Source organism: Nyctereutes procyonoides, unplaced genomic scaffold (genome assembly GCF_905146905.1).
Source record: "Nyctereutes procyonoides isolate TBG_1078 unplaced genomic scaffold, NYPRO_anot_genome, whole genome shotgun sequence".
Classification (NCBI taxonomy): Eukaryota; Metazoa; Chordata; class Mammalia; order Carnivora; family Canidae; genus Nyctereutes; species Nyctereutes procyonoides.
In genome coordinates this window covers 68140888-68167975 of record NW_026575126.1, presented here as the reverse complement: position 1 = coordinate 68167975, position 27088 = coordinate 68140888, and the positions used below count along the sequence as shown (strand labels likewise).

Genomic DNA, 27088 nt, shown 5'->3' with positions numbered 1-27088 from the left:
ATAGGACTGATGTCCTAAGAGGAAGAGCTACCAGGAGCGGAGGCACTGGGAGGAAAGGCCATATGAGGACAGCAAGGAGGCAGCTGTCCACTGTTACCTGGATATCTAATTTCCAGCTTCCAGAACCTTAAGAAAATAAATATCTGCAGCATTTTGTTACAGCAGCGGGAGCATACTAACATACCAGGTAAGGTATTTAGCACAGAAATAAGCACATTATCAGATGCCCAACAAATGTAACCTTTTTTTTTCTCTTAGAAACAAAATTATAACTGCAATGGTTTGTTAAGGTGGTTTATCTGGACTGAGTGATGGGTTTGTGGTAATGCAGTCGTATTTTCTCCTGGTAGCAGCACCAATCAGTGATATACACTGCGCTTGTACTATTTCCGGCCAAAGATAAAACACAGCAGTTACTATACTGCACCAAACTCATGCTCAGGGGAGCCAAGAGATAGATGTCAAAAGGGAAAATTGTCCTTGACACCAAGTCCAAAACATCTTGGTGTTTATCCTTGAATATCCCTAATTTTTTTTTTAATCTGCTATATTTTCTGTATCTCTGCAGGTACTTCGTTACTTTCCTACTCTTACTTTTTCTCCCTTTATCTTCCCATTTCAAACAGTGTCTCTAGTTCTGCTACATGTGATCTGACAGGTGCAGATCTCTGGTCACCCTGATACCTGTTGTTTCCTCTTTCTGGACCTTCTGTAAAGTTCTCTCTCCTTAGGTCCAAGCCCCAGGGCTTCACTTATGGGGAAAGTCATTCCAGAATTCAGTACCAGCACAGAAAAATGCTAGTGCCTTAACGATTTGTCTCCCACGCCCTTCCTAATGGATCCCAACATTTAGGTTTAAGTCAAAGCACAAAGCGGGGCTGGGCCGGGGCGTAGGAGCCATAGGGGAAGGCGCTTTCCCCCACATCGTGCTGGGGTGCCAGAGGCCGGGGTGCTGACGATCATCGGGAGACTCCTCTCGACCTCTCCACCACCCGCACACCGGAATTCAGGCCCACAGGTAGACCGGGAGAGGAAAGACGAACAGAACACAGGACCTCAGGACAAACAGAAGTCCTGGAAAGTCCACCTAAGTACCTAGCAGTCCCGCCCCCTCAGGCCCGCTCCGCCTCATTAGTGCTCTGTAGGAATCTGGGGGGTCGCGCCACCACCTCTGTAGTTCCCGGGGCCTCCCTCTACATTGTACATCTAAGAGTAAGATGTAGCCTCTTCTTCAGTCTGGGGAAAAGACCAAAGTTTAGGGGGATCCCTGGGTGGCTCAGCGGTTTAGCGCCTGCCTTTGGCCCAGGGCGTGATCCTGGGAGTCCTGGGAGTCCCGGGATGGAGTCCCACATCGGACTCACTGCATGGAGCCTGCTACTCCCTCTCTCTGTGTCTCTCCCTCCCTCCCTCCCTCCCTCCCTCCCTCTCTCTCTCTCTCTCTCTCTCTCTATCATGAATAAATAGAATCTTAAAAAAAAAAAAAAAAGCCAAAGTTTAGAAACATTTCCTCCCCCGTGAGAAAGAAATAAGGGACCATGGAAAATCCAGCCTCCAGGGTGGAAGGCATGGTTCACAAGTTCCTTCTGCAAGGAAAATACCTCAAGCTAATGACCGGGCCCTACTCACTCAGATGGTTCCAGTACTTTTGTAAAAATAACAGGAATTTTTTAGAAAATCACAGGCTTCCTTTCTGCCCCTAGTACCGTAGTAACATGCTCCTGTGCCCACTTACTGATGTAATTGGAACCCAGATTCTGCTGTCCTGTTCCTTTTCTGCCTTAGTCCCTTCCAACATCTTAATGTTAAAAAGATAAGGAAGTAGCATCTCAGGCAAACAAACTTGCTCTAACTTGCCCAAACTCGAGCAAATGTATGACCCTAACGTCGTTTCCCTTTCCTTTTGGAGGAGAGGGCTATGATGGATGTTGGTGACTGAGTAACAGCAAAAACTTTTCAGATACTCAAATAACATAATTTTTTTGTTTTCCTGAAATTAGAAGCAATGAGGGAAAGCTGTAAGACTACAGATAAACAGTTTTCAGCTCAGAAAGATGTTTCGGACACTCAGAAACTGGGTAACCAATTGGCAGAAGTGTTTTCTCCAGTTCAACATGTTTACTAAGTGTTTGTTACACACGGAGGATTCCTCCATCAGGTTGGGGAGGTTAGGTTTGATGATCCCATGGGACCCATGACAATTTTAAGATCCTATAACTGTATGATTTTATCATATCTTGGCTCAAAACTTTTTCACACAAGTGACAAAAACAGAGTTTCACCACTTTGTAATGTTTGATGTTTAATAATACAAGACAGAGGCGCCTGAGTGGCTTAGTTGGTTAAATGCAACCAACCCGTGATTTTGGCCCAGGTCATGATCTCAGGGTCGTGAGATACAGCCCTAAGTTGGGCTCTATGCTGGGTGTGGACCTGCTTAGGTTTCTCTCTCCTTCTGCCCCTCCCCCCTCAGCTCAGATGCATGCCCTCTCTCTCTCAAAAATAAAATTTAAAATCTTAAAAAAATAATAGACATAATATAGTTTAGTTTATACGCAAAGTGGAAAGTAGTCTGGCTGGGTTCAAATGCTAATTCTGCCACATACTGTGTGACTTGGGGCACTTCAGTTTTTCCCAACTGCAAAATGAGGGTGCTACATAAAACCACCTCATAATGTTGTGAGGATTAAATGACATGATCCACATAAAGCACATGATGTTTACAACAAGGTAAGTACTCAATAAACATTAACACCAGTCTTCACGGAAGTTTTCATTCTCTATTAAGTCTTATAGTTGATCTTCAGTTGTTTTCTTGTTTTTTTTTTTTTTAATTTTATTTATTTACCCATGAGAGACACAAAGAGAGGCAGAGACACAGACAGAGGGAGAAGCAGGCTCCCTGCAAGGAGCCCGAAATGGAACTTGATCCCAGGACCCCAGGGTCACAACCAGAGCCAAAGGCAGATGCTCAACCACTGAGCCACCCAGGCACCCCTGACCTTCAGTTGTGATTGTTTGTAGGAGATTCCTTAAATGCTACCAGTGAGACCCTCTGACATTGACATGTTGCATGAAATTGATGGCTATTTGCCCTGAGGGTGTCATTGTCTCTTTAAGCAACTAGTGGCTTTCGGCAAGAGCTACACAATTCTATAAACTTTCTATTATTTCATTTTCCCCCCAAACCTTCCATAAGCCAGCAGCACATCCCTTTCCACCTATATCCCATCCCAGTTCACCACAGTAAATATCCCTGTGAGGTGAACAGCCACCTCACACCAGGAACTACCAGTACTCCACCTACCATCCATGATGGTCCTCACTGCCTCCTGGTTGAGTGGCCAACTCCACAATCTGTTCTTACAGTCAGCATCCTGGGAGCACTCATCACACCAAAGGTCTTAGATCAGATTCCCTCAAGCAGAGCCTGAGAAAGGGATTCAGAGCCATGTGATTTGTTGAGGGAGTGCTTTTCAGGAAAAGTTTTTGGTATTTTGGTGTATTTAAGTAAATTCTACACCCAATGTGAGGCTTGAACTCATGACCCAAGATTTGGAGTCAAACACTCCCTCAACTGAGCCAGCCAGGTGTCCCTTCAGGAAGAGTCTGTATGGGAGGGAATGAAACAGAACAGAGAAAGGCAAAAACCAAGCATGGATGTAGTCTCAGATACTCTGGCCTAATCCACAAAGAGAGGATTCTGGAACAGAAGCTGCACTACAGTACCCCGATCCCCCACTAAGACAGACCTAGTGAATCAGCCTTTTGTACCCCCCCCCCATATCAATCAGCCACTGGCTGGGGGGGTGTGGAGGACAGGTAACTCCTGCGAGGCAGCTCCCATCATCTGAAGACAACTTTTCAGAGTCTCTGAAGGGAGAGCTGTGAGCACCCAGCAGCCAAAACTAGGGGATGGGCATGCCAGCTTGGTAAAGGGGATCTTGGGGGATGCCTGGGTGGCTCAGGGGTTGAACGTCTGCCTTTGGCTCAGGGCATGATCCCAGGGTCCTGGGATCAAGTCCCACATCAGGCTCTCTGCATGGAGCCTGCTTCTCCTCCCTCTTCCTATGTCTCTGCCTCTCTCTGTGTGTGTCTCTCATGAATGAATATGTAAAATCTTAAAAAAAAAAAAGGTGGAAAAAAAAAAAGGTGGGGGATCTGGTGAGGGCACCAATGTACAACATATACAGTCAACAAGTATTTATTGTTCATGGCAAGCCCAACAGTCATTTACCATACCAATTCACAAGAAGCACTCTCTCCGTCTCTAGAAAAGAGGCTCAAATTAACTCTCTTATCCATGTCATCATTCCCCCACACCTTCCCTCAAGGCAGGGCTAACCAGAACACGTACCCTTCTGCTCCTAATTACAGTTTACTTTCAAATCTAACTCCAATCCAAAGTGACACTTATTCTACACAACATTATCCTATGGAGGAGGTCTACCTCCAGGACAACTAGGAATTGCTACACATACTGCTTGGGCCAAGATTCCTAATTCAACTTGGTCCAATTCCTTCCATGGACACAGCTGCCCTCATTCTTGTGGGTGAGGGAATGAAAACCAGCCCACACTTTGGCCTGTTTTCTCTTCTCTATTCCCCTATGGTTGCTCTCTCTCCCCCATTCAGATGCAACTGAGCAAAAAAAAAATTTTTTTAAGATGTGGCTGACCAACAGCTTCTCTCCTGAATTTACACACTTAATTATTCTTGCTACTATCCAACTTTGATGCTAGTAGAATCAAATTAAAAACAAGGTAAAGGGATCCCTGGGTGGCGCAGCGGTTTGGCGCCTGCCTTTGGCCCAGGGCGCGATCCTGGAGACCCGGGATCGAATCCCACATCAGGCTCCCGGTGCATGGAGCCTGCTTCTCCCTCTGCCTATGTCTCTGCCTCTCTCTCTCTCTCTGTGTGTGACTATCATAAATAAATAAAAATTTTAAAAAAATAAAATAAAATAAAATAAAAATAAAAACAAGGTAAAGAATGTTTCATGGAGAAGTTAGACTGAATAATGCAACAGGAACGCATACCATCCAGCCTCTAAACCCCAATTTTTCCAGAATATAAATACCTTAAATCAATTTCTTTTCAAAAGCTTTAATACTCAAGATGGGAAAAACAGCTGGAACATTCTAGTGGCAGGATAATCATTTCGTTTCTAGAAAAGGTTCATTGCTGAGGTACCAAAAGAGATTATCATGCTAAAGAGTTCTCTCTTCCTTTTGCTGTGCTCTTCCCTGAATAAGCTGTCAAACAAGGCGGAAACTACAAATAAAGCTTATTTCTACTGCATTCATGAGGCTTTTCTCAGTGTCAATGTTCTGAGATTTGACCAAAGAATGAGTGCCACCTGAAGGCTCTCCTTCATCCACTATATCCAAAGGTTCTCTCTTGTCTAGGTTCTTAAGCATGAAGATGCTAACAAAAGCATTTCTCGATGGGGAAAGCAAACAGATAGCTATTCATTATGGATTCTCCAGTGTTCCTAAGTTCTAACTGAAAGATTTCAACATATCTGTAGGCTTGATGATTACGTTGGAGAAAATGCTTAACATTGTTATTACATTCATTATAGGAGTAGGGTTTCTCTTACAAAGGCTTCTCTAAAATTGAGCAAAAGCTGTTCTACAACAGAAACATCTATACACTTACAGTATTTATGGCATCTGTCCTCTCATGACTTCTTAGATGTTTGAAGAGGCTACAACTCCAACTGAAACTCATTCCACATTCTTTACATTGAAAGGGTTTCTCACCAGTATGGATTCTCTGATGTTGATTAAGATGTGACTTCAGAGTGAAGCCTCTGCCACATTCATTACATTGATGGGATTTCACGTTGGAGTAGGCTTTTTGATGTTGTTTTATGTGGGAACACTGGCCAACATTTTCTCTACATATATCACATTTATTGGTTTTTTCTGCAGTGTGAGTTCTGTAATGCTGAATAAGGTCTGAACTATAACTAAAGGCTTTGCCACAGATATCACACTTATAAGGCTGCTCTTGCAACTCAATCTTCTTATCTTCAATCACTGTCAGGTTCCAACTATATGCTTCCTCACAAATGCCATTTTTTTCATTCCTCTGACCCATGTGGAGCACCTGATGTTCAATGAGGCTAACATACTGAAAAAATATTTCTCCACATTCATGACACTGATGGGATTTCTCTCTAGAGTGGAGTCTCAGATGCCCCGCAAGGTGGGACCGCCTCCCAAAGCCTTTCCCGCACTCATTACATTTAAAGGGTCTCTCCCCACTGTGCACACTCTGATGCTGAACAAGATGGGACCTCACTCTAAATGCTTTCCCACACAAGTGACAGGTATAGGGTTTCTCACCAGTGTGGACTCGCTGATGCTGAGTCAGATGTACACGCTGATTGTAGCTTTTCCCACATTCATCACACCTAAAGGGTTTCTCCCCTGTATGTATTCGCTGATGTTGAATCAGATGCGCACTCTGAATAAAGCTTTTTCCACATTCGTTACATTTATGTGGTCTCTCTCCTGTGGATGATTTTTTGTGAACATACGTGACTTCACTGAAATTTATCCTCTTTGAAGAGGGATGTCCTAGCACCTCTTTCATGGGAACTCCCTGCTTTCTATCCAACTTGCCTGGATGTTCATGGGCTTCTCCAAAATCTTGAACTTGAGAAACATTTCTTTGGATTCTTCCTGGTATTTCCACATCTGCTTCTGAAAATTCTGAAATTTTCTTCTTAACATTCAATTTTGTATTCTTACTTCTTTTCTCACTGCCTGAAAGAATAAAGAGGAAGTGCAAATGTCACCAGTTCTTTTATTTTAAGTATTTTATTTATTTGAGAGACAAAATGAGCGAGCGAGAGAGAACACGTGCACAAGCAGGAGGAGGGGCAGAGGGAGAGGGAGAAGCAGACTCCCCACTGAGTAGGGAGCCCAACATGGGGCTCGATCCCAGGACCCTGAGATCATGACCCAAGCTGAAAAGAGATGCTCAACAGACTGAGCCACCAAGATGCCCCTGTCACCAGTTTTTCACAGAAGAAAGATAAACTATCAGGAGAAAGGGTAATCAGGTGAAACCACAATGTGATACCAGTTACAAGGGGGGAATGTATGTACATGCCTGATGCCAACGGGAGTGAAAAGAACCTTTGGTATGTGTCCAGTGAAAAAAATGAGATGAAGAGGCTCACTAAGCAGGGTGGTGAGAATGACCGAGGCTAGGCAATCACTAGGAGGAGTACCACACTTCTATTACACAGAAAGGAGAGAGAGGTATTCTAAAATGTGAACATGAATTAGGCAGACAGAATGAGACAAGAACAGAAACACAGCTGGATGGAGACAGCAGACAAGACTGAAGAATGGGAAGCCAAGGACTATGAGGGGAATAGAGCACTGGAAGAATACCTGATTAGGAGCTAGGACAAAAGAGGAATGAGCCAGTGAACACTACTGTCAGGAGGGTGGGTGATATGTCAATCTCTGCTCTCTTGACCCTTAGTCATCACCTTAACTTGTTTCCCAACCAGGGCATCAAATCTGTGAATGCTCACCACCTTTCCTATCTGCTCCTTGCCCCAAACCATCAGCACCACAAGGGGACAAACTGTGGTTCTGTTTACTGCTCTATCCCAAACACCTAGCACTACAGGCTTGAGATAATTATGGCTGGATAATGGCTGGATAAGCACACAAAAGATCCCTCTTCTGATCAAAAAAATAGTGGGGGAAGGTAGGTGAGTGTTAACTAGGAAACTAGTTGTAAGAGCAACTGCAGAGAAAATAGGAAAGAATAGAGACTCCTTTAAAGCAGTTGCTTCCCAGGTCCAGAGTGCTATTAGATGGCTCACCCCAACGAGGCAGCCACCAAGCAGAAAGGACAGAACTGGCCGAGGAGAAGGCTCAGACCAACCCAGAACTCTAAAGGCCTTGAGAACTTACTAAATTTCTATTTCATAATGAAAAAGGTGACAGTCACTGTTAGTGCAAATGACAAGTAGCTGGGCTTGGGGACATCAATTTAAAAGAATTTAAAAATAAATATTTTAAAGAGTTATATGAAAAATATTAATAAGAGCTTTTAATTTCATAGCATGGTTGATGGTGATCTCATCTTTACATAAGTTTAATGTCACCTGAACAGGAAGAAAAAATAAGTAAATAATATTAGTATTATATTACTAATAACCAAATTAATAAAAATGAATACAGCAAAGATGTCTTTTCTGCTTCCTTCATTTGTTAAAAAAATTTCTGGTCACCGTGGAAGAAATTTAGTAAAACTGATATTCTCCTATGTGGTGACTGTTTGAAAAAGCAATTTGGGAATATGTATCAAGACCCATAAAAATGCTTTTGGCCTTTCATCCACTAATCCCACTCCTGGGCATCTATTATAAGGAAATAATCCTAAATATTTTTTAAAAAAATGGGGCGGGGCACAGGCACAGTTATCAGGACAAAAGAGAAAAAATTAGGAGTTCAACTGAGGAACAATTAAGTGTTGATGTCTCCACACAATGGCAGGTTGTCAGAAATAACAAACAGGAGGGTCAGACCACACTAGACAACATGTCTAGTACTTAACTGTACCCTCTGAGTATAACTACATAAAAATAAGCTTATGAAAAAAAATAGAATATACTAAATCATAACAGTTTTATTAGTTAGGACAGTGGAATTGTGGGTGATTTTTTTTTTCCTCTTGCTTTCTTTCCTCCAGACTTCCTGTTCTAGTATTATCCTTTTAAAATAAGATGTGAATTAGCTAAATTGGAAAAAGGGGAAAGAGGAAAGGAAGCGTGTGAGAGCGCCAAAATCCTCAGTTCCTACAACAGAAAGAGATAATGTTTAAAATCAGTGAGTCAGGCAATAGCCATAATTCCTTACAAACAGAGAATTACCAGAAGAAACGGTAAGAGAGCTGAAGGGAGGCACCTCTGGGAAGAAGGAAGCTGTGGGGATGGTGGAGAAGCAATAGGTTTTGCTTACTAAACGGACAGGTGAATTAAAGTATAAAGAGTAACAAAATGGGCTGTGACCTCTGCCCCTTAGCTACCATTACCAGGACCATTCCGTGGCTCTAGGCTGATAAAACCATTTTTGCCTCCATTTATTCTCCAAACACAAACTCCCCATACATACATCTTTGGGACTTTTCTCTGAAGTGGCGCTTCAGGTGCTCAATCAGGTGGGAGTGCCGGCCAAAGTTTTTCCCACACTCCGAACACCCGTAGGGTCTCTCTCCGCTGTGCACACTGTGGTGCTGGACAAGGTGCGAGCTGACGCGGAAGGCCTTTCCACACACTTGACACTTATATGGTTTCTCACCAGTGTGGACTCGCTGATGCTGAGTCAGATGCACTCGCTGGTTGTAGCTTTTCCCACATTCACCACACTTAAAGGGTTTTTCTCCAGTGTGGATACGCCGATGCTGAATGAAGTTGGAGGCTTGAAGGAAAAATTTACCACAATCATTACACTTGTGACCTCTTTCACCACTTGTGCTTTGCTTACGGTTAGCGTCTGTGATGCTGCCAAGATCTCTTTTCTGGGAAGGGTTCTGCCTTGATTTCCCCACAGCAGGGTTTACCTGCCACCTTTCTACCATGCCGTGAAGGTCACTAACTTCTCCAAACCCTTGACTCTGGGGAACGTTTCTTTCAGTGCTTCCTGCTGTCATCCAGTGAGATTCGGCGTCGTCAGAAATCTGCTTTACTACAAGTTCCACATTGTCATTCCCAGATTCATAATCTGAAATAATAGAAGTAAAATGGATTAGCTATTCCCCATACTGGGAGAAACAAAATGACGCAAGGACATAGGCAATCACGAAGCTAACACATGCTAGCACAGCAGGACTTGGGAAAGGCAGCTTTAGGCTTCAGAGAGGGGACAAAGTATCCTCAAGTGGAAACAGACAGTTTGGGGATGAAGAGCTGGCAGGAATGCATCAAACAGATCAAATTGGGAGAGCAGTCCTTCTGTTTAATGACGGTGATACCCTCCTCAGGGGGGTACTTACAGTACCTGTTTGTGCACAGCTGTGCAACATCAAATATTCTTTTTTATATATGATTTTATTTATTTATTCATGAGAAACACAGAAAGAGAGAGAGAGAGAGAGAGGCAGAGACACAGGCAGAGGGAGAAATAGGCTCCATGCAAGAAGCCCGACGTGGGACTCGATCCCAGAATTCCAGGATCACACCCTGAGCTGAAAGTAGGCACTAAACCACTGAGCCACCCAGGGATCCCCCAGATATTTTTAATAAAACCTGAAAATGGGTTGTGTTGCTAACCCAACCTTCACCTTCTTTTTCCTGTTTATTCATTGCTGGAGAAGAAAGATAATCCTTCCAGCTTTCTTAATCCCGAGAGAATCTGAGTTTGGTATGAATTAGTCTAAAGGGAAAAAAGGGCATTCTCTCTATACCCAGAGAAGAATCTAGTACTGCTAAGAGCTCGCTTTAACACCCAATAGTCATTGAAGAATACAGATGCCAGACAGACTGCAATCATCTCCCTATGTGACTGGATCAGCAACCTACATTTCACTTGATACAGACATTTAATATGCTTTGCAAAGACAAATCTTCAATAATTAAAAAATAAGGAATATTATTTTTTTACATGCTAGAGAGAGAGACCAGGGCCTGTTGAGAACTTTCTAATAAACTTTTTTTGTAAGCAGAAAAGTGGTTTTCAAATATTACAGAATAACGGTAATGAGAGCTAAATTTGCTGCATGCTCCTGTGGACCAAGCCTTTAAGTGTTTTATGATTTTATGGCATTTAATCCTAACAATGACCTTTTGAGGTAGATACTGTTACTATCCCCGCCCCTTTTTGTTGACATAGTAAGAAGTTATAATTCTTATACCGTGAAGAAAACTTGAATATTAATTTCTTAAAACTTTTTTATTTCTCTTCCTAAAAAGCCATTTTAATAATAGAAACAAACATATAATCAAAAAAATTGTTTTTCTCTCCCCCATCTAAGTAGGCAAATAATCTCTGTCATCACAGGATTTTTCTCTTTTATTCACATCTGCTTGTACCCACACATTTTATTCTTATTAGAATTCTCTCCCATTCAACAAGTCAAAAAAGCACATGGTTTTCTTTTTCCAGGGGTGCATTTGCAAAAAAAAAAAAAAAAAAATTCAGACTAGCCCAATGTACCTCTTTGGTGCCATTAACAATTGCCTTTTTCCAGAGAAGGCAATTATACAGGTTGTCACACCAATAGGTTTACTGATTTGCTTTTTCTCTCTTTCCTCACTTCTTTTCCACGTACATGATAAGGTTTCTGTTGATTCTCATGGTTTATTTTTGTATCTGACAGAGGACTGTGCTTCTCGCTCAATGCTCTGCCCATCTGGTTAGTAATGCAATGGTGAGAGAGCAGGGGAGATAAAAACGCCCAATCAGGAAGATTTGGTGCTTTATACAGATTCAGACTCTTCACCCTCACTGATGGCCTGTCTGGCATTCTATGTTCCTAAGGTTGGCTCCTCATGCCACTTATTTTTCTTGTCAGCTGTGTCAAATATCTCCACCATGGCTTCCAAGATATTTCACTGTTATTTTAAAATTACAGTAGTATATGGTATATGCTTTTTTGCAAAAACCTGTGTGTATATAGAATATGTCTAGGGATACAAACCAAAAACTGGTAATAGTCAACAGAAGTCTGAGAATCAGGGTAGGTGACTAAGTTTTCACTTTATACCCATTTGAGTATGTTTTAAAACATATTTGAGTATGTTTTACTATGAGCATGGATGATCTTTTCTTTTTTTTTTTTTAAGATTTTATTTATTTATTCGTGAGAGACACACAGAAGAGAGAGGAGGCAGAGACACAGGCAGAGGGAGAAGCAGGCTCCAAGCAGGAAGCCCGATGCAGTACTTGATCCCAGGACCCCGGGATCACACCCTGAGCCAAAGGCACACACTCAACTGCTGAGCCACCCAGGTGTCTCAGATGACCTTTTCAAACCAAAGTTCTCCACTGTATTCAAACCTCTACTCTGCAACCTACTTCATCACCTGCTCATTCTCAAGAGGTGACTGTGTCCTATTTCAGAAAAAGTCAAAGCTCCTTGAACCTCCTACAGCCACAACCAAAGACTTGCTGGTAGCCTTCCTCTGTCATCCTCCCCTCACCTCATGGTGGAAGAGCTGTCTCTCTGGCCAAGGCCAAGCCTTCCTCCTGGACCCTGGATCTCCCCATGCCATCCTATTTTTGAGGGACCACTTTCATCAATGATCTCCTCTTCCTTGCCCTAACATTTCAAACTCCCTCTTTACTAATTCTTTTAAGTAGCACTTAAGTATGCTTAAAACTCTCCCACTGAAAAAGATAACGTACATGGGGGTCTGGGTGGCTTATTCAGTTAAGTATCCAACTCTTGATTTTGGCTCAGGTCATGATCTCAGGGTTGTGAGATCAAGTCCCATGTTGGGTGCCATGATCAGCAGGGAATCTGTTGGGGATTCTCTCTCTCCCTTTGCCCGCCCCCTCCCCCAATAAAAAGAAAGAAAGAGAGAATGTAGAAAACTATTCATCTAAGCCATGTAGTATTACAATGATAAGCCCTCCTTCTCATTTCCTTCACAATGTTCTTGAAAGTTTATCTTCAATAGCTTTCTCAAATTCCTCTCTTTTGCAATCTTTAAGAAACTGTCTCTTGTTCCCCAATGTCCTAGATATTCCATTGAAATGGCTAGCTCCAACATATATCTATTTTTTAAAATCTCTTTTCTGAATCTGATGGATACTTTTAAAACCTTGACCTTCTCAGTCCTGTTAGGAGCACACAGGCATGAAAATAACTTAATGTGGCCTTCTCAGAGAAGTTAAGGGGGCAGAAATCATCAAACATGCTCTTAATGTAGAAGAGTATACTGGAGTTGTAAAGAGCTTGTAATGAACATATAGATTTTTTTAAAAAATCAGAAAGTACAAATTTAACACTGCTTGGAGAACGGTATAAAAAAGAACTGTGCCAAGTTCTGAAAGCCTGAAACCCATTAAGCCTGTAAAATAATTGAAAAAAATAAAAAGATACTACCAGACTCAAATTAGACAAGTGAGGTATTTGAAATTCATTTAAAAAGAGAATGAAAATATTTGCATTACATATAGCATCTGTGCTGTGTAACTAATCCCTTGAGATGAAACACCCCACCACTAAGATCCCAACAGATAAAGCCACAGAGAGCATGTAGAAGTAAATCAAAGACTAGGAAACACAAATATGTATCACTAGTATTAAAAGAAATGGAAAATTTCTAAGAATAGAAGTCAACTTTATTTTTTTTTAAGATGTTATTTATTTATTCATGAGAGACACAGAGAAAGAGGCAAAGACATAGGCAGAGGGAGAAGTAGGCTCCATGCAGGGAGCCCGATGCAGGACTTCATCCCAGGACTCCAGGATCACACCCTGAGCAGAAGGCAGGTGCTCAACCGCTGAGCCACTCAGGGGTCCCTCAATTTTACTTTTTAAATAAAAGCCTGTAAGATGGAATAATGCTTTTCAAAAGAAATTTGGCATGATATAGCTGGCTCAGAGGAGCATGCGACTCTTCATCTCAGGGTTATGGGATAAGCCCTACACTGGGTGTAGAGATTAGTTAAAGAAATAAACTTTTAAAAAAGAGAGATTTGGCATTGTATATGTATTTCAACTAAAGTCTCCCAGAGTGCTTGGTATTTAGTGATTCTTCTAAAAGAATTCATTCAAAAGAAGCTAAAAGCCATAAGCTCCAAAATGTTTGCCATGGTGCTGAGATTTTTAGAATTGCTCTAGGCACATAATCAAATATGAGTTTCCAGGATCATAATTTAGAAACAGGTTCACAATGTCACTTCACGCACAAAATTCAAGAAGGGATAAGACGTGTAAAATGTAGATGGCAAGACGAATGTCACAAAACAAGCATCAGTGATCTGAGAATGGTGATGGGTGAACTAGCTATCCATGCACTGGGGAAAAGGGAGAAACTCTAATAACCACAGTTGACCCTTGAACAACATGCGTTTGAACTGGGCAGGTCCACTTACACACAGATTTCTTTTGATACGTATAGTCCCATAAATGCATTTCCTCTTCCTTATGATTTTAATAATACTTTTCTTCAGCTTACTTTCATGTAAGAACACAGTATATGACATATATACAAACTAGGTGTTAATCTACTTTATATTACTGGTAGGCTTCCGGTGAACAGTAGGCTATGAGTGGTTAAGTTCTGGGGGAGTCAAAAGTTATATACAGACTTTTGACTGCATGGGGGATCGGTGCCCCTAACTCCATGTTGTTCAAGGGTCAAATGTACTCTAACAAATAGTTATTCAGCAAAGTCTGAGATGCTTTCACAAGTGAGAATTAAGAAGTATCCAATTAAGAATTATTCAATTTGTCAAGAAATAAAATACATTAACTACTACAAATCTATTAAAACCCAAGGCTGTTAGTTCTGAGCTCTTTTATCTTAAAGCACTAAAAAGAGAACATTTGCTGGATTGCAAATACTATCCCCCAAGTATTATCAGACTTCAATCATACCCTGATTATGATGGAAATAATCAGAATAAGCTGAATAATAAAAAAAAAGGAATGTCAATTTACTCTTTCACAGAAAAAAAAAGCAAATTCATGTAATTAAAACATACATGCTTTTATATAATGTGCCACAAATACTCTTTATAACAAAATTACAATGTCCTAACCCATGCAGATGAAGTAATTCTTACCCATGTAAGTAATACTGTCATAATTCTCCTTCCTGTCATCCCTATAGAGGGACTTCTGGGACTGGTCCAAATGTCCCCATTCCTCCAGGATAAAGGATACAGCCACATCAGCCACATCTTCAATTTTCACCAACTTCTGAAACATGAGATTGCCACTAAATTCCCATTCCCTATGTCCAAATTTGGAGTGAGGGGAGGAAGTGGAAGCATGGAGGAGAAAAACAGAGGGAGGGTCTGTGCTTCAAAGAGGAGAGGGAAGCACTGGGTAGAATGGAAAGCGACATTCAGGTAGGAACCCCAGATGGGCCCAGTTTGCAGTGAGACAGAACTCCTGATGGAGATTCAGGACTAGGGCAGCTACTTGTCCAAGAACAGACATGGGTCCTCACTGCAGGCATGGGATGCCGGCTCACCTGGGACCCAGCCGAGAGAAGTGAGGCTGTCAGCTCCTGGCTGTCCTTCAGGGGGAGGGAAGGAACATGAAGAGCAGGTAGGGCTGAGGGGGGAGAAAAAGAGGTGTAAGTCAGAATATCTCTGCCCAGTTCTGACTGCCATCATGTTCTACTTTCTCTTAAGAATCCACAATGACACCTTGCTGTAGCAAGGCCCAATTTTTCTGCTTGGCTCTCAAGACCCTCTACATGGGCTCCTCCCTCACCTAACTACACTCACTCTTCCCCAAAAAAAATTAGACTCCTTGCTTTGGTCAGGCTAATCCCTGCTGACAACCTCAAGACTGTGCCATTCACCTATAAAGGATACAATCTGTTCCACCAAGATCAAATCTAGTCATCTCAAAGAAAAACAGATCCCATGGCTTCGATGAAGCTGAAGCATTACCAAGAGCCCAGGCTTTTCAAACTTGAATGTACAAACAAATCACCTGGAGGTCTTGGTACAGGGCAGACATGGCTCAGCAATTCTGGGGTGGCCCCCATATTCAGCACCTCTAACAAAGCCAGGTGATTCTGGTGCTGCTCCTAGAGCCACATTTTGATTAGCAAGGTCTTGGTCCACATTCTCTTCCTTTGAGAAGTTACCATGGTTGATTAATAGTCAGCCAATTAGTAATGTACTGAGTCTACATTGTGTGTTGTAAGAACAGGCAGATAAGACAATTCTTGACTTCCAAAACCTTCACTGTCTAGTGGGGAGGGCAGACATGTAAGCCTTACTTACTTCCAGCACAGGGTAAGAGTAATATACTTGAAATCCAACCAAGCTCCCAGAGGAGCAGGAAACAGGGGCACCTACAGAGTGGAGAAAGGGAGGTGGGAGCATCAGGAAAGCCTTTCCACAGGAAGTGACTCTAGTTAAAGTAGGGGTGGGATGGGCTTGGGGGGATGGGGGTGCTTTCTGAGTAGACTGAATTGCATGTGCAATGCCTGGAGGGTCTCATCTCTAGATGTTGGTGACCTTCTGACCCCTTGCTGTGAACTTTGCTTGTCCTTTTGTCTGAGATTGACAGTCCATACAATCTGTCTATATATGCCCTAATTTGGACGGATCAACCTGGCATTAATCTTTAAGCTGACAGTTTATTCTTTTTTTAAGATTTTATTTATTTATTCATGACAGACACAGAGATAGGAAAAGAATCAGAGACACAGGCAGAGGGAGAAGCAGACTCCATGCAAGGAGCCAGATGTGGGATTTGATCCTGAGCCTCCAGGATCATGCCCTGGGCCAAAGGCAGGCGCTAAACCGCTGAGCCACCCAGGGATCCTTTTAAGCTGACAGTTTAGATGTTGCTATGGTTTCCCTGGTCATAAAAATGTATGTCGTTATACAGCTTGCTTCTGACCAAGGACTAGGAAGTAATCAGCAATGACACAAAAATGGAGGAGATAATGCTTAGAGATTAAAACCAGAAACAGACATGGCAGTTTGAAACAAGGAGTGTGGCTACAGAGCCAAAACAGGACTCGAAGAAACAGAAGAATGTACTCTTTACTTAAACAGTAATTTTGATTTTGAGTATAGACTACATTCCAATTACAACTGGAATAATTATAGTAATTACATTCCAGATAACTGCACTTATTTTATGATGTTCCTATAAAACCTTTTGTTTCTTTAGCTTTTCAGCAAATGGTTTTGCCCCTCTCATGCTGAAATTAGAAGACCAGCCCTCGGTGCTAACAAAGGCACAAGGAATGCAGCCTTCCCCAGTGTGTAGAAATCAAAAACCCAAACACAAAACAAACCTTGTAATTTTATTGGAATAAAGAAATTGGCTGGGTCTACCTAACAGGGCAGAGGAGAGAAGCAGCACCTAGGGACAGAGGGACAGAGCAGCCTGGTGTGATGAGACTCTGGCAGTGGAGGGACAGGAGCCTGCACCTAGGAGGCTTGGTAGAAAAGTAAAACCAGCACAGCTCAGAATGAGGAGGTAAAAGTATAAACGTCGAGCTGGACTGTTGCGGTCAGAATCCCAGCTCTATCACTAACAGCTCTGTGACCTTGCATGAATGACCTAATCTGACTAGGCCTCAGCTTCTTTTTTTTTTAAGATTTTATTTATTTATGAGAGAGAGAGAGAGAAAGAGAGGCAGAGACACAGGCAGAGGGAGAAGCAGGCTCCACACAGGGAACCCAACATAGGACTCTATCCCAGTTCTCTAGGATCACACCCTGGGCTGGAGGCGGTGTTAAACCGCTGAGCCACCCGGGCTGCCCTAGGCCTCAGCTTCTTAATTTCTAACATGAGGATAACAATGGTACCTTTTCCATTCAGTCCAGTGTGGGCATTAACCCTTGCTATGCCAACTAAGTGTATTAGACATGATTTGGGGTTTGGGATTTCTTTTTTGAACAGTTTTAACTATTTTTAAAGACTAAGATTAGGGATCCCTGGGTGGCGCAGCGGTTTGGCGCCTGCCTTTGGCCCAGGGCAGATCCTGGAGACCCGGGATCGAATCCCAAGTTGGGCTCCCGGTGCATGGAGCCTGCTTCTCCCTCTGCCTGTGTCTCTGCCTCTCTCTCTCTCTGTGACTATCATAAAAAAAAATAAAAAAAATAAAAAAGACTAAGATTACATTACATTCTTAAAGAATAAGATTACTCTTATTCTTTTAGAGGTCTTCTGAAGAACAAAAGAAAAATTTACCTTAATATTATTTAAAAATGCAGTGCAACTCATTGTTTCATAATTTCTATATGATCTACTGGGTTCTTCTACACATCTAGGGTACATTTTGAGATCTGAATCTTATTTTTCCTCTATCATAAAACATTTTTCTAATTCCTCATCCTAAGAATTACCACGTTTACTAATCATTATGCATTAATTATTCCCAGTGATAGCATAAAAAATAATAAGAAAATGGAGAATACTCAGGATGATGTAAGAGCAAAATAAATCATCATTCTTCACTAGTCACCAAGTATTAAATTCACTGCCCAGAGTTTTGCATAATCTTCAAGAAGGTTCAAGACTGATGACTCCTGCTTTTAGCTTTCATTAAACATAGTTGTGAATTCAGAATTTTTCATTTTCCACCCATATCAGCAAAAGAGAAGAAAATCTGCAGCAGAAAACACTATCACTAGATGAGTTAAGAAAATGATATGAAGAGACAGAGCAGTGCACTCTCCACGATAATGGTAAAACTGAGCCCATAGGGCAACTCTTTGAAGAAGTCTACAAATATTACCAAAGTTAAATTTTCTCAAACATAAGAATCAAAGAGAAACACTCTATTTCTTTCTTTCTTTTTTAAGATTTTATTTATTTATTCACGACAGACACAGAGAGAAAGAGAGAGGCAGAGACACAGGCAGAGGGAGAAGCAGGCTCCATGCAGGTAGCCTGACATGGGACTTGATCCCCAGTCTCCAGGGTCACACCCTGGGCTGAAGGCGGCGCTAAACCGCTGGGCCACTGGGGCTGCTGGACACACTCTATTTCTAATTTCCAAAAGGAAATATGAAATTCTCATCTACTGAATTATTCAACAGGAAGGACTTCATCAGGCAAGATTCTGCAACCAGATTCTGGATCATTTCATTTTGCAAAAGGACAGTATTCATTTTTCTAAAGGGAAAAGGGGCATACTGTGTGACAGTATTCTTTCCTTTTTTATGATGTTTGTTATCAAAATGTACTTGATATAAAGAGGTTTAGTTCTTATTAAAATTTCCTTGAAAAAAATTTCCTTGAGAATTATTTTTTTATTATCCTTTGATTCTTCGGTAAATTATTCATAAAATGACATATGTAAAAATAATATATAAAAATAATCTAATAATAATATAACAAATAAAGTAAAATTACGTATATACATAAAATAAAAGGGATCTCTTGGCCCCAGATGGTAAGCGGTGAAGACTATTTTTTCTGGTACACTGAGGGTTTAATGAGTTGCTACAAGCAAAGCACTGGGAACACTTGCTGATACCCAGTAAACACTATATAAGCAACAGTTGCTGCTGCTCCCACTTTGGTCACTATTATCACAGTGAAAGGAAATCTGGAAAAGATAGGAGCCATGGAACATGTGAAGTGAAAGGCCTGACCTCTAAGGAGAGCGTAGAAGAAAAAACCTGGGGCCAAACCTGAAACCCAGGCTCATGATACCTTCTGCATAGTTCTGAAATCAAAGGCCTTCCTCTCATTAAGTTAGACACTGAACTAATTTGATAACAAAATCTGACCAGAACTGATGTGAAGTTATTTAAAAACCTTTATTTAATCCACTTACTATAAACCTGCATACATTTCATTGCTGAAATATTAACATGTGGAGTCCCACTTCAAATCCTGATGGTACTGTAATGTATGATACATATAAATCATATTCCCTTACTAAATCTGAAAATGCTGAATCCTACAATATACCTGACAGCAAGAGTTTCTGATTAGGGTTATAGACCTATGGATATTTACCATCCTAAATAAGATACTCAGGAGTTCACTTTTTTCCCTTCATGTGTCTAATACAAGTTAATAAAATTGAGAGGGGGGGCGGGGAGGACAGAAAGAGAGAGAGAACAATCACTTTAAAGGTCACTGTGAAGCATTGCTTGAAATAGTGAGCGGTCAGAAATGAATGTAATGAGGAACTGGAGAGCTGTTCTTACACAAGCAGTAAGAAAACAAAATCAGTGAGATGGAGCCAGAAAACTGTCATAAAACAAGCACGACACTTTTGTAAAAGACTTCTGTAGATCTTCTGACAATACCTGTACTTAGAGCTGTCATCACCATTACAATTCGAACAGAACTGCAGTACATGGCCTCACCATCCTACCACCTGACCTCTCTCTGAATGCCAGGGACTCAATTCCAGGTCCCCAGCCCTTTCCAAGCTCCGATCCTGCTGACTGCAGGAGGCTGCCCCACCCAAAGTCTCTCTCACACAGATACCGCTTACCCACACGGCCAGGGTGCCCACTCTCTAGCCACATCTGTTCCAATGAATCACACGTCCTCACCATTTTCATCCAGGATATGAGGCTTCTGTGGCTCCTGTTCAGACTGGGGTTCCATGGACAGTAGCTGGTGGCTGAGGGACTCCTGCACAACTCCAGGTGGCACCATCTTCTGAGGAAGCACTTCAGGACACACCACGATCTAACAAGCACAACCACACCAATCAGCACACTGCAGAGGGGGCTATGGAAGAATCCAGTAAATTCACATTCTTCTTCCATTCACTCTTTTTGCCAAATATTTTATGTGCATCTACAATGAGCCAGACACACTTAACTCCACAGTGGCTTAACAAACCCAGTTTATCTCTAGGTGAAGATGAATTCCATTAAACATATCCACCCACAGATAAATACATAATTATAAACCATTATATGTTAGAAAGGAGAAGAATGTAGTGTCTTAAGACAGAACAGATGAGACCTACTTTAGAGAGAGTAGTCAAGGCAGGCTTTTCTGAGAAGTGTCACTTTAAGTAAACACCTAAGGGGAAAAGAAGTCTGCCAGGGGAAAAGCAAGAAGTGTCCTGGCAGAGAGAATGACATAAGCAAAGATCCTCAGGCAACAAAGAAGGGTCTGATACAGTTGAAGAACTGTAAGAAGGCCAGGGTGGGTCAAGTTTAGAAGGGGGAAGTGAGAAGCGGAATTTGGAAAGGTCAATACAGGACTCAGAAAGCCACACTCGGTTCCTTGGTGGACCCTGTTCAAGTAGGACAGATATCAAGACCAGAGCTAGTTCCAGTCCGACATGCTAAGTACCCCCATCTTTCTTTCCCTCGGCCCTAGAGGACACACAATTACTCCACCACAACCAGTCTCCACAATCTGTCTTTTCTGGAAGGTACTAGCTCAGCGGCATCCTAGCAGGTAATAAGATCCTGCCTTGAGACAGAACTGCCAACCCCCTCTCCTTCCCCTCCCAAAGATTTCAAAGCACTTAAAATGTTAACCCTCTTAGCACTGGCAAAATGTGATATAGGAGTTACATTAACAGGCAGCTGCCAAACAGTTGGGACAAAGATCATTCTGCTTGGAAGTCTGTGTACCTACTCAGGGTAAGAGCTAAAATGATGCCAAGTATGTCAAAGAGCATGTCAGCACAAAAGAATCAAAGCAGCCTCTGAGGTCTCCTGACACTCGGATGGAGAAACAAAGGAGGAGAGGTAAAGGATAAAGCCTGGGAAAAGGTCTTCCAGAGACAAGAACTGCCTGGAGATAAAGCTGAGGGGATCTAGATGGCAGGCAGAGAGAAAGGCAAGGTGACTGGTGGAGGCCCTTGAGAAAATCCCCTCTATGGGCCTCAGACCCCTGACTACCACTAAGAAATATTATTTGTCTCTTCCAAAGGCGGCTGCATATCACAATGAGAGAGGGAAATGTACATATTGGACATAAGTCCTCTGTTTAAAAAATCCTTTCTGTCTTTAACTGTACTTTTGAGGGCAGCCCTGGTGGCACAGTGGTTTGGCGCCGCCTGCAGCCTGGAGTGTGATCCTGGAGACCGGGGATTGAGTCCCATGTCAGGCTCCTTGCATGGAGCCTGCTTCTCCCTCTCCCTCTGCCTCTCTCTCCGTGTCTATAATAAATAAATAAAATCTTTAAAATAAAAAAAATAAGAAATAACTGTACTTTTAAATATTTATCACCATAAAGTAATAAATTACCATAAAGTAGGGAAAAGTCTGTTCGTTAATGTACCAAATTAGGCTTAAGAAAGGAATAAGGAGGGGATCCCTGGGTGGCTCAGTGGTTTAGTGCCTGTCTTTGGCCCAGGGCCTGATCCTGGAGTCCCAGGATCAAGTCCCACATTGGGCTCCCTGCAGGGAGCCTGCTTCTCCCTCTTCCTGCATCTCTGCCTCTCTGTCTGTGTCTCTCATGAATAAATAAATAAAATCTTAAAAAAAAAAAAAAAGAATGAATGAATGAAGGAGATATTATCATGTACCTCTACTTTTTGTCCTGACAGAAACAGAAAGGTTCAAACATTCCCATCTGGAAGACAATCATTCAGTATAGCCAAGGGTCAGTAGAAATTCCCTCTGCTGCCTACTTGCCTCATGAAATGAGCTAAACCAGCTGAAGATGAGGATGTTCTGGAATGTCAAAGTACCTCTTACCCAGAGATGAAGAATAATGAGACTGGGACCTTACAACGAAGGGCAATGGCTCTCAAGAATGAGGGAGGGGCACTTCGGTGGCTCAGTCGGTTAAGTCTGATTTTGGCTCAGGTCACGATCTCAGGGTCCTGGGACTGAACCTGATGTCAGACTCCCCGCTGGGGTGTGTGTGTGGAGTTTGCTTGTCCCTCCCTCTCCCCTGCTCATGCTCTCTCTTTCCCAAATAAATAAATAAAATCTCAAAAAAAAAAAAAAAAAAAGAATCAGGGAAATTCTCTAACTAGCTTCAAACTCTTGTGACCTAAGGTCTCCCAATTTTTGCTTCTTTGCTCAAAAAAAAAAAAAAAATTAAAGCTTAAGGAGAATGTGACCCTAGCAACAAGAAGGCAGAAGGTCAGATTATAAATGAGTAAGAAAAAACAAGAAGATGTAACAATGTAAAGATACCAATCCTCTCTAAATTAATACATGATATACTGCAACACCCGTCCCCCCAAAAAACCAACAGGATTTTTGAAGTGGTGAAAACTAAACTAAGTAATTCTAAAGTTTGTAAGAAACTTTTTAAGAAAAAAGTTTGTAAGAAACTTTTTAAGAAAAAAGAAAATGTCAAAAATTTGAAAAGGGAAAAAAAAATTTGAAAAGGGAAAAGGTAACCCTATCAAACACTGAAAACACTTTACAGAGCTCAAGTAATTAAAATAATGATACAGGAACAAATAACAAGATAAATAGAACAGAATTAAAAGACCATAAATACATGTAGAAATTAATAAAGATGGTATTTTAATCAGAGAGGGGGAAAAAGGATTATTATACAAGTTGGTGGGGCAACTGGAAAGACATCTGGGGGGTGGGGCAATTGGAAAGACATCTGACTTTTATAAAAAGTCATAACCATATCAAACACCATGCACCAAAATAATACTAAGAAATAAAGAACGAACAAATGAAAGAAAAAAAAGAGTATTAGAAAATTTTCTTATAATATTGTTGTGGAGAAGGCCTAAGTATGGCACAAAATCCAGAAACTATAAATTAAAAGATATAAATGGACTACATACAAATCAAAAACCTTGCAAAACAGAAATCTCCATAAACAAAGACAACAAAGTGGAAAAATAAACTTGCAACTCAGACGACAGACACAGTGCTTTTTTCAAATAGTTAAATAACGTAAACAGATAATTCACAAAAAGAGTACACACACAGGGTGCCTGGCTGGCTCAGTCAGTGGACTGACTCTCAATCTCAGGGTTGTGAGTTCAAGCCCCACATGAGGTATAGAGTTTACTTTAAAAAAGGGAGTACACATATAACCCTTTAACATATATACTGTGGCCAAACTCACTCATAATATGAGAAATGCATACTAAAAGAGCACAGAAGTGCAATATTGCATCTTTCAGATAAGCAATAACAAAAAGTTGAATAACATCACATTATCAGACTGTGAGCAAAAAATTTCTCTTGTGCCCTTCAGTTGGGAATAAAAACTGGTATAAACTCTACTAAGGGCACTCTATCAACAGCTGTCAAAATTACAAATGCATATGGCCTCTGAGTCAACAATCTGACTTCTTCTAAACATTTATTCTATAATTAATGATGAATGTAAAAGACAGTCATTGTGGCAAAGTATGTTATACTAAAAGCTCAGAAATAATCTAAAGGAATAACTTAAATGGCTTTCAACAGGAATTAAACTATGTATTCCATCCCCTCGATGGAATATAACGCAGTTTCAGAGAGTGAGGCAACGTTGTTTGCAGTGATGTAGAACAAACCAAGATACAAGAAAAAAGCAAGAGGCAAAAGCACACAATGATTTAAAAACATTTGTGTTTTTTAAAAGCATGTCATCTACACGAATGCTTATATATACAGAAGAAAGTCTATCTCTAAGGACATACAGGGATCAGGTGACAGTGGCTGCCTCTTTAGAGAACCAGGCAGCCAGAAAGTTAGGGTTGGGAGGAAACTTACTTTTCATAAAAACCTTATGCACCTTTTGAATTTTGTATCATGTCATTCAAAAAATAGATACAGTAATTTTAAAAATAAATAAAATCGCTGACTGTCTTCTCCAGGTTAACACACTGGATACTGCTTCTCTTTGCTGGAGTGGCAGGAAATCTCCACAGTGTACCTAATCCCAGGAGAACAAAAGAATATGGATGAAGCACCTGAGCGCGAAAGATCTCACCCCTGCTCAGCAGCACCTGCCTCTCTTCCTCTCCTTCCTCATTGCTCTAACATCTCCCCTTTCGCTCACCTGTTGTCTGCGTTCCTCTAGTTCTCTCTGTATATTTTCTACCACAGCCACAGCCTCTTCTCCACTTTCTGGGTGATGTTCTCTCACCCAGGTCTGGAACTCTTCAGGCAGGATGGTCAGGAACTGCTCCAGCACCAGCAGCTCCAGGATCTGTTCCTTGGTGTGCAACTCGGGTCTCAGCCACTCGCAGCAGAGCACCCGGAGCTGGCTCAGGGCCTCCCGGGGCCCTGATGCCTCATGGTACTGGAAGTGCCTGAAGCGCTGGTAAAAAGTCTCAAACACTGGAGGGTTGTACTCCTGCATCCATGTGCAGTCTTCTTCTTCCACCTTCACTATTAGGAGGTCTTCTTGCTCCTGTGAAGTCTCAGTTGGAGGGTCTAAGTCTATAACTTCCCCAGACTCTGTCATTATCATTCCAACTCAGAGGACTATCTCTCCAGGTTAGCTGCGTGACACAGATCAAATCTGTTTTCTGCTCTTTAAGATCTTCTGAAGGACACTTCCATTAGTGTGCAACCTACTGATACATTGGAAATCATTATTAGCAAAGAGGTGACAAAGAGGTCATCTATACTAAAGATGACCAATCAACAGAGTCATTTACTTTAAAATACAGACTACAAGACAGCCATCACTCCACCCATAAAACCACTAATAGAGAAAATTTCCAACATTTTAAGAAATGTAAAGAACAATAAAAATCTGACATCAGGCCTAACAGAACACAATTTTAACGATGAAAAACATTAAATTTCATATAAATAATTGGGCAAGACTTACTAACTAGTCCAGACGCAGTGTCTGCTTTTCTCTACCACAAGTCAAAACAGGAGTGAAAAACATTACAATGGTCAAAACGGGTCCTGTCCTTCATGCCACAAGAGCATGCCAGACCAAAAAGACACTTCATTGGTCCCGAAGAGAAGCACAGTTATAAGTACAGATTTGGACCTGGATTCTTCAGAATCTCCCCTGACCCCATGGCCACGGGAACACGGCTGGTCAAGGTTAGAGACAGGATTCTCCTCTGGACACAAACCGCATCCTCTTTCCTCCAGGCACCTGTCCCGGGGAGCTCTCCTGGAAGACCAAGTTCCCGCAGGCAAGCTTGGGAAGATAGGTTTCTTTCCACAAACCGAGAGAAAACCCGAAGCCGACACTTCGCAACACTTCCTTGCCGGAAGTAAGCAAGTGCAAGCTTTCCCTGTCCAACGGGGTCGAGCCATCAATCCCACCGCCCAGAGTACTTCCGAGTCCTCTCTAGGAATCCCGGAGGTCCTCGCCTCGCAGCGGGCGGGAGCTGCCCGCCCAGACACCGCCCCGGAGGGGCTGTGGGCCAATCAGCGGGGAGTTGGGGCGCCTCCGACCCGGCCATTCCCCGCCCACCGAGCCGCAGGTTCTGCGTCACTACAGCAGGGGAGGAAACGGAGCCCGCTTCTACCCACCCTAGCTCAAAAGCCATTTAAACAGCCCGGGCTCCACCCCTTTTCTTGGAGTGGGAGCAAGGGACCGGGCCTTGGCTGTCCCGAGTGGTTGCTAAGGCAACAGTTGCTACTGTCTGATTGGCCGTGGAACTTGGGCTCCCCCACCCTCAACGCTCTGCGCCCCACTTCGAAGTAGGTTCATCCCTTACCGAGAGCCCGCAACCCTAATTTCTGTTTAAGTCCTTCGTTTTCTTCACCTGAACCATTGCCCCCACACACACACGTCTCCAGACACACCCACCTTTTCACCACCGCCTAGCTTACCCAGCCCGAAACCTTCAACGTCAGACGCGGAGTCGGAGGAGCCTACAAGTCCCAGGAAGCCTCGCGCGGGCCACGCCCGCCAACCAGTAGGGCCGCGGCTCTCTTTGCAGCCTCGGTCTCGAGGGCCTATCAGAATGCGGGAGGAGAGGGAGGCGTTTCCTCGAGCGCCTCCGCCGGGAAGCATGGGGTCCGGGAGCTCTGCGTTCCTGCAAAGAAGAGAGCTTCTCCATGCAGGGCTTCTTTAGCCAAAGGGATGCCCTTGTTAATAACCTCTCGTTTTTGTGTGTTTGCAAATGCCTAAATTGACACTGCGGTACGTTTGTATGATTTGTGTGGTTCCACTTTTTACATTTATGTTGCCTGGCTCGCTTGGTGTGTAGTGTGAAGTATAGATCTAACTTTTTCCAAATCACTACCGAGTTGTCCCAACATTTACGAAAAAGTCTGTCTTTACCTCCCATTGATTTGTGATGCTGCCTTTATCATACACTAAATTCTCATGTTTTTGTGGCCTCTTTCTAGATTTTCTATTCTGTTGCATTGGTCTCTGTGTCTATGCATGTGATACTATGCTGTTTTAATTTATTGAGGATTAATAATTGGCTTTAATATTTCTTAGGACAAATACCCCGCGCTGTGTTTCTTTTTCAAAGTATTTTTGCTTCTTTAGTTATTTTCCAAATTAACTTAAGATTCAGGTTGTCTTTTTTTTTTTTTTTAAGATTGTATTTATTTATTCACAAGAG

The 27088-nt window shown here is 42.2% G+C and overlaps 1 protein-coding gene across 2 annotated transcripts; it reads right to left on the bottom strand.

Moving 5' to 3' along the window:
* Positions 1–5083: 5083 nt before the first annotated feature.
* Positions 5084–25815, bottom strand: ZKSCAN5 (zinc finger with KRAB and SCAN domains 5). 2 transcript variants are annotated; one of them, XM_055339527.1, is made up of 7 exons: positions 25375–25815; positions 24595–25114; positions 20205–20343; positions 15182–15264; positions 14769–14904; positions 9147–9755; positions 5084–6773 (listed from the first exon to the last, which is right to left on the bottom strand). In XM_055339527.1, the coding sequence occupies exons 2-7, from the start codon at positions 25006–25008 to the stop codon at positions 5647–5649; spliced, it is 2508 nt and encodes an 835-aa protein (XP_055195502.1). In that variant the 5' UTR covers positions 25009–25114; positions 25375–25815; the 3' UTR covers positions 5084–5646. The 2 variants fall into 2 exon arrangements, with proteins under 2 accessions (XP_055195502.1, XP_055195503.1); XM_055339528.1 differs by lacking the exons at positions 14769–14904; positions 15182–15264.
* Between the last annotated feature and the right edge of the window lie 1273 nt (positions 25816–27088).

What these genes read in the sequence shown, in the direction of transcription:
- ZKSCAN5 (XM_055339527.1), bottom strand. Translation starts at nt 25,008, where the DNA reads ATGATAATGACAGAGTCTGGGGAAGTTATAGACTTAGACCCTCCAACT. An exon ending in TCATATCCTGGATGAAAATG is followed by an intron (nt 15,265 to 20,204) that starts GTGAGGACGTGT and finishes CTCCCCCCTCAG; the next exon opens with CCCTACCTGCTCTTCATGTT. An exon ending in CAGAGAAAAGTCCCAAAGAT is followed by an intron (nt 6,774 to 9,146) that starts GTATGTATGGGG and finishes TTATTCTTTCAG; the next exon opens with GCAGTGAGAAAAGAAGTAAG.